This window comes from Fomitopsis serialis (assembly GCF_022376445.1).
Source record: "Fomitopsis serialis strain Sig1Antser10 chromosome Unknown B0H18scaffold_163, whole genome shotgun sequence".
NCBI classification, from domain to species: domain Eukaryota; kingdom Fungi; phylum Basidiomycota; class Agaricomycetes; order Polyporales; family Fomitopsidaceae; genus Fomitopsis; species Fomitopsis serialis.
This window is the reverse complement of record NW_025955123.1, coordinates 42,293-49,172: the sequence shown is the minus strand read 5'-3', so window position 1 is coordinate 49,172 and position 6,880 is coordinate 42,293. Positions and strand designations below refer to the sequence as shown.

At 53.3% G+C, this 6,880-nt stretch overlaps 1 protein-coding gene across 1 annotated transcript; it reads right to left on the bottom strand.

Moving 5' to 3' along the window:
* Positions 1-2,318: 2,318 nt before the first annotated feature.
* Positions 2,319-4,003, bottom strand: B0H18DRAFT_1125658 (uncharacterized protein; the record flags this gene model as incomplete). Its single annotated transcript, XM_048035041.1, has 5 exons — positions 2,319-2,660; positions 2,738-2,962; positions 3,013-3,346; positions 3,397-3,515; positions 3,587-4,003. 5 exons carry the CDS (start codon positions 4,001-4,003, stop codon positions 2,319-2,321), a joined length of 1,437 nt encoding a protein of 478 aa, XP_047886496.1.
* Between the last annotated feature and the right edge of the window lie 2,877 nt (positions 4,004-6,880).

The window sequence follows — 6,880 nt, the reverse complement described above, 5'->3', positions numbered from 1 at the left end:
TGTGATGGAATCGTCAATGAAAGCTGAATTAGATGGGTGCTCCCTTTCCTGATTCAAAGACGTGAGAGCGCTGGTTATTTCCGACTCGTACTGATCTAGTGCGGTGACGAGTTTGACCACGTATTGATTGACAGACGCAGACACTGGAATGACTGGCTTGTTGATGTTCACGAACGTTCTGAGCGCACTGGCCTGGGCACCAGTTCTGCACTTCCAGAACGCAACATCGGCTCTTCGTCCGCTTGATGAACTAGACGTCTTCTTCGGTACACGACCTTTGGTCGATTTTCCTCTCCTGGACGACGGTTTTGTCCCTACAAGCAGACAAGCAATGGTAAGATGCCTTCTGAGCTTACGGAGGGGGTACTCACCGCCTTGAGCGTCACTGTTGTGAGGCTGTGATACCTCTGACTCCGTGTCACTAGGCACAGGGATGGACTCGACGAGGTTGTCTGTACAGTACCGTCAGTGTGACAAATATGCACTTTACATCGTTCCGCACCTCCGGTATTGACCTGTGATTGCAATGCGTTACTCAAGAATAGAGGCTCCGCGCAGTGCGAATGGTCAGCCGTCAGCGAGCTATTGAGGACATGTTCAAGTCGACTAGCTATGCTTTGAATAGGCTCAGAGAGCGTCTCGAAGTTCTTGAAGAAAGTGTGCAAGGTATGAATCTCAGTAGCAGAGAGTTGAAGCGTACTTTCCATGAGATTGGGAAGAGCGTTGCACGCGTGTCGTATTCGTATGGAAGCGCCCTGTTGGCGCCCACAACTCGGTCAGGGACACTCCACTGAAATATACAATGCAAAATGGTACAGATACATACTACGTTACCTATCTACTGCATAGTCCGTCCTCTAGCCGTTACGCTTGCTGTTTTTCACCGACTTCTCTCGACTTCTCTCACCCTGTCCCTGTGCTGCCCTCTCAGTAGCCCTGGTCGCCGATTTGCTGAAGCGTCCTCGAAGTCTGGACATTGCCAGCGATTGGGAATAAGTGATCAATTCTGGGCTCAACGTGCCCAAGAAGTCGATCAGGGAAGGAGGTTGTTGTCCTGCATAGACGGACATGGTTTGGACGAGCTGGGTGTCTGGGTCGTGAGTGAGATCGAGGTATGAAGTGCCATAGCCTGGGATGTGACGCTTCGCAAACTGTAGGATGACCTCGTTTGTTTCCTCTGAGAAACCGAGGAACGTATGGCAGATTGCACGACCATCCTCAGTGGATTTGAGAAGGCTGCAGATCTTGGCCGTGATGGTGGCCATGGATCGTACAGAACTTTCAAAGCGTCGGAAGTTTTGCTGCTTCCCCTCCGGTGCAAGTTGCGGACGCATAGTGATATCCTATCAAACGGATGTTAGATTAGTCATTCAAAGCGATGCAGATAAACCTACAATGGAGGTAAATCTCTCCAGTACAGTCTGAAAACGCCAATTGCCTGCAACCGCAAGATCGAACTTGTCGTACTCATGTGGCAGGGCAATACAGGCGTAAGCCCTGCATTGGCCGACAACAGTGCGACCGTCTAGCATGAGGGGAGGGGAGGCATGATCCCACCACTGGTCTGCGATCTCTCCATAGGAAGCGACAGCGTCCTGTAGCCTGATAGGTGCTTGAGACCTGCTAGCACCAGATGAACCCCGACTGAGACTGATGGCCCAATTCTGGAGCTCACGGCTCCGTCCTTGGGCATACAGTTCCACCCATTTGGGGAGCAAGGCGGAGAATTTCGTCGACTCCTTGACGATCACAAAGATGAGGCCTCCTGCCGGTAGGAGATGTCTATTCTTCATGACCTGGAGCTGAGAACGTTGATCAGCATAGGGATTGAAATCTATGGAGTACTCACCTTTTTCATCAGTTCCCTGAGCCTGTTAGCCTGAGACAGTGCCGTTTCGCTCATGTAGAACAAACATTGGGTGAAACCGAATTCCAGCATTAGGGTACTGTCTGGTACGAAGGCGCTGCCGGACCCATGTCTTCCCAATGATGCTATGGCAGTCGTGCAGTGGAAATGGTGGAAAGCGAAGATCGGAAGTAGCCAAGTTTGGATGTAGAGACTCCAAAATTCGTCGATGCAGTCGTGGTACCGGCTGGCCGGTGATCTTGAGGCTGATGGCATTTCTAGGAGAGCCGGAAAAGAAAGTCTCAAAAGCGCCCGGAGCCGTGAGCTTCCTCAATAGCTTCTTCCGGAGTTCTCACCTTTTGACTTCATGTGGGAAAACCGGTCTAAGGACTCAATAAACCCCCTATCAAAGCTTACACGTTGCATCATGAAATAAATAGAACATAGTATAGTATACTGTATACATCGTAGATCAGGTAAACAGCGCGTTACGGAGCACTCCCTTCTGTCCATGCGGCCCCACGATGCTCGATATCAACGGCCAACCATTGCAGTGGATGCGCTTCCGAGCCAAGCGGACAGTCTTGTGCAGGACGACGCTGTCCACCCAGCTCAAGACGTCCTTGTTGACGAGCTTGCACACGTTCCCAACGTGATCGGGGAACATACTCGCCCACGGCAGTTCATTGCACGCCTCAGAGGCAGCGGAGAAGGTCGCCACGTAAGACTGCATGATGTCGTGCAGGATTTCTTCCACAGTGCGTTGACCGCCTGGGGGCTTCGTGACAGGTTGGGGGAACATGCTGAGGAGTCGCTATTGAAGTAATATTAAATAGCGAAGCACTAAGACAGGGAAACACTACTCGCCATGAAGTTCCGCCCTGCATATACATCCCAATCCGCCAACTCCCTGGCGTTGCTCGTGCACTCCATGAAGTTGACGAAGTCAGACCGACCGTAGATAGCCAAACAGGCCTCCATGGTTGGATTCTCGTCATCCAGGAGACGTCCGCCCTGATCATAGAGGATGTCACCACTGGATGATGCATCCGCCAACCCTACATGGGCAATGACGAAGCCCTGCAGCAGGGGCAGGCCTTCCAAGGCACAGGCGATCTGTAGGATTGATTACCGGTGCTCCTAAAGCAGTTGAAGGACCGGCTCACCTTACGCGTCTGGTACAAGAACTCCGCACGAGTGTTCGTCACAAGACAGAAGAAAAGAGGGGAACGTGCACGTTTCTTCTGCTCGCTCTCGTCCATCTCTATCCCGTCGCTATCCCCACCCTTCACAGCCATCACTGCGCTTCCACGAAGGGTGAAGATCACCCTGCCTTCTTTGACGACCAGATCGTTCCCCATCTCCAGGGAGTCGTAGTGGTAGACTTGACTAATACGCTTGAAGGCCATCGTCATACGGTCGATGAGGCGGAAGGCGCAGTCCTCACTGAAGGTGGGACCATGGAGAACCGCTTTATGGTCCTCTTTCCAGAAGTCCATACTGTGACGGAGTGAGTGACAGCGGGTTATGGACGGACATTTGATACTCACTTGATACTACGCAGAAACGCCACTAGTTTCTTCGTGTCCTCATTCTCTTTCCAGTCCCAGCTCTCGTCCAATGCGTGTTGTAGCAAGAGATACTGCTCCTCGTTGATCCCCAGTATATCCTAGTCAAACACCGGAGATACATGAATACATCAGCAATGCATTTGAGAGAGAGACGGAATGAGTACGTCACCTGTACGACAAATTCCTTCTCACCGCAGGCAACCCAGTTGTCGTATAGCACCTCTATCTTGTGTAGAAAGCGCTTGAATAAATCGGGATGGCTTGCTGCCGCAGGAAGCAAGGGAAGGAGGGCGCCAAACCTGTCATCCTCGACGTGCTCATGTGGGGAGGCCTCTCGCCAGAGGGGTAGCTTTGCAATAGCAGGGGTGGATTCTGCTTGCACAGCAAACCTCTCGCGGCGCATCCTCTCTGCGAAGGCATTGTTCGGGGAGTAGTGGGTGTCGATGTCGGCATCAAAGGAGCGTTCGGATGGGGTTCGAAGAGCTAGATGCTCTATGTCGCCAGAACTGTCCGTATGAGGCGCGGAACCTACATCGGAGGCGGTGTGGATGGAGGAAGGAGAGGGGGAGCGATTAGTACATGACATGACGGTGTCAGACTTCGGTGACAGAGCAAGTTGAAGCAGTCCAAGTTGAAGATCGGAGTCCCGGTTTCAGAGCGGTGTGTGATAAAGTCCCTGCAACACCCGTGTAAACACAACCCAGACGGGAACCTTAGCTAAGGCAACACTTACTCCGACTATCACCCGTTCACCATGCACGACTTGTGGAACGGCCACCTCCAGATGGACAGACTATCATTCCGGCCCGCACCTGTAATACCCGCCTGGTTACAGGACTGGCTGGGACATGGTCACGGGGAGCCGTGTCATGATCGCCACTGCTGAGATAAGCAGAATCTGCCCAACATGGCCATCACAGACCAGTCACAACAAACCCGACATGGTATCTGGACACGGGATATGGTACGGGATATCTAATAATATATTTTGAATATCCCGTTCGGGGATATTGTGATTGGGGATAAGGAAAGTCTGGATACTTAAAGTATCCCGGAATGGGTTACTTTGAGTTTCCCCCATACAGTATCGCAGGCCGGGATATGGTGAGGCATGTTTAAAATATCTCTGGCCACCGTGACAATGATGTCCATTTCCGTCTAACCATTGCCCATACCCACGTTGCCTGTTTTCATTGTCGAGTGGCACGCGTAGTCACGGACATGTGACGCCGCAGGCCCGAGCCATTACTTACCAGAAAAGGCAACTGTGGCTCCCGCTGCCGCCGCGGCGAACGGCAGTACTTATGGTGTCGTGTCGCGGTATGGTGCGTCGCGGTTCGGTGTGTCGCGGCGCGTCGCGTCGTGTCATGTCACGGTACGGCGTGTCATGTCATGGCATGGCACGGTACGGTGTGGCGTGGCATGTCACGGTACGGCGTGTCATGGCACGGCATGGCACGGCATGGCACGGCGTGGCGTGTCATGGCACGGCACGGTACGGTATGGCACAGTACGGCGTGTCATGGCACGGTACGGCGTGTCATGGCACGGTACGGCGCGTCATGGCATGGCACGGTACGGCGTGTCATGGCATGGCACGGCGCGTCGTGTCACGGTATGGCACCGCGCGACGCGTCATGTCACGGTATGGCATGGCACGGCACGGCGCGGTACAGTACGGTGTCACGGTGCCGTGTCATGGTGCATGGTGCTTATGTCAGGCCACTCCTCTCGCGACTTGTGAAGTATATTGTACCCTACATACATTAACCTATTCAACTCAGGCTGCCGTAGTACAATGCAAGAACAACATGATTGTAATAAAATGACATGAGCGAAGTATATCGTACCATACCATGCCATGACACGGCACCGTGACGCCGTACTGTACCGCGCCGTGCCGTGCCATGCCATACCGTGACATGACGCGTCGCACGGTGCCATACCGTGACACGACGCGCCGTGCCATGCCATGACACGCCGTACCGTGCCATGCCATGACGCGCCGTACCGTGCCATGCCATGACGCGCCGTACCGTGCCATGACACGCCGTACCGTGCCATGACACGCCGTACCGTGCCATACCGTACCGTGCCGTGCCATGACACGCCACGCCGTGCCATGCCGTGCCATGCCGTGCCATGACACGCCGTACCGTGACATGCCACGCCACACCGTACCGTGCCATGCCATGACATGACACGCCGTACCGTGACATGACACGACGCGACGCGCCGCGACACACCGAACCGCGACGCACCATACCGCGACACGACACCATAAGTACTGCCGTTCGCCGCGGCGGCAGCGGGAGCCACAGTTGCCTTTTCCGGTAAGTAATGGCTCGGGCCTGCGGCGTCACATGTCCGTGACTACGCGTGCCACTCGATAATGAAAACAGGCAACGTGGGTATGGGCAATGGTTAGACGGAAATGGACATCATTGTCACGGTGGCCAGAGATATTTTAAACATGCCTCACCATATCCCGGCCTGCGATACTGTATGGGGGAAACTCAAAGTAACCCATTCCGGGATACTTTAAGTATCCAGACTTTCCTTATCCCCAATCACAATATCCCCGAACGGGATATTCAAAATATATTATTAGATATCCCGTACCATATCCCGTGTCCAGATACCATGTCGGGTTTGTTGTGAGTGCGGGTACAGCAGCGTCTTCTCCCTGAATGCGGGTGTCAAAATGTACTACACGCCCTTGGAAGAGAGAACGCTCACCTTTCTGGAACAGTCAACTATGCACACGCATACAGCTTTCGTTAGGGCTACTGCCCGTTTATGGCGCCTGCCAGAGGCCACGTGAGCGGACACGCTCTGTCCGGCCACGCGAGCGGACACGCTCTGTCCAGCCACGCGAGCAGTTTGCCGCCGGATAGTTGGCCCAATTTAGGAAGGATGCACGCTGAGGTAAGCAGAGACGGTGGCAGCCTACAGGAGAGCCAATATACCGCCTATATACTGATGAAGTTAGTATATATCATGATCACAGTACTCCGTACCTCGATCTGTATATACCACAGGGGTGACAGAGAATGTTATCAAGCTTTACCATGTCATATAGGACGTGAACAGCATGCATATACAACCATGGCACAGGTGAGCGGGTCATGGAACAGCAAAAGCTCCAACTCACCGGTGTAGACACGGTTGCACGACCAACAGCGCTCAAGAGTGAAGGCGTGAAACACGGAAAGAAATGATTGCATGATGCGTGTGAGTCCACTGTCATGTGAGCCTAAGACATTTACCTCATGAGCAATTGAATAGACTGGTGAGCGCCGCCCAGGCGCCTTGAAGCAACTCTTCAAGTGTTTGAGCTACCTCCCGAATTTCTCCAACACTACGCGTTTGACTCTCTCGACTGCAGGTGCGAAAGCATTTATTCTACCTCAACGCGGAGAATGCTAATGACGGTGGAGCACTCCAGAATTAACGATACACG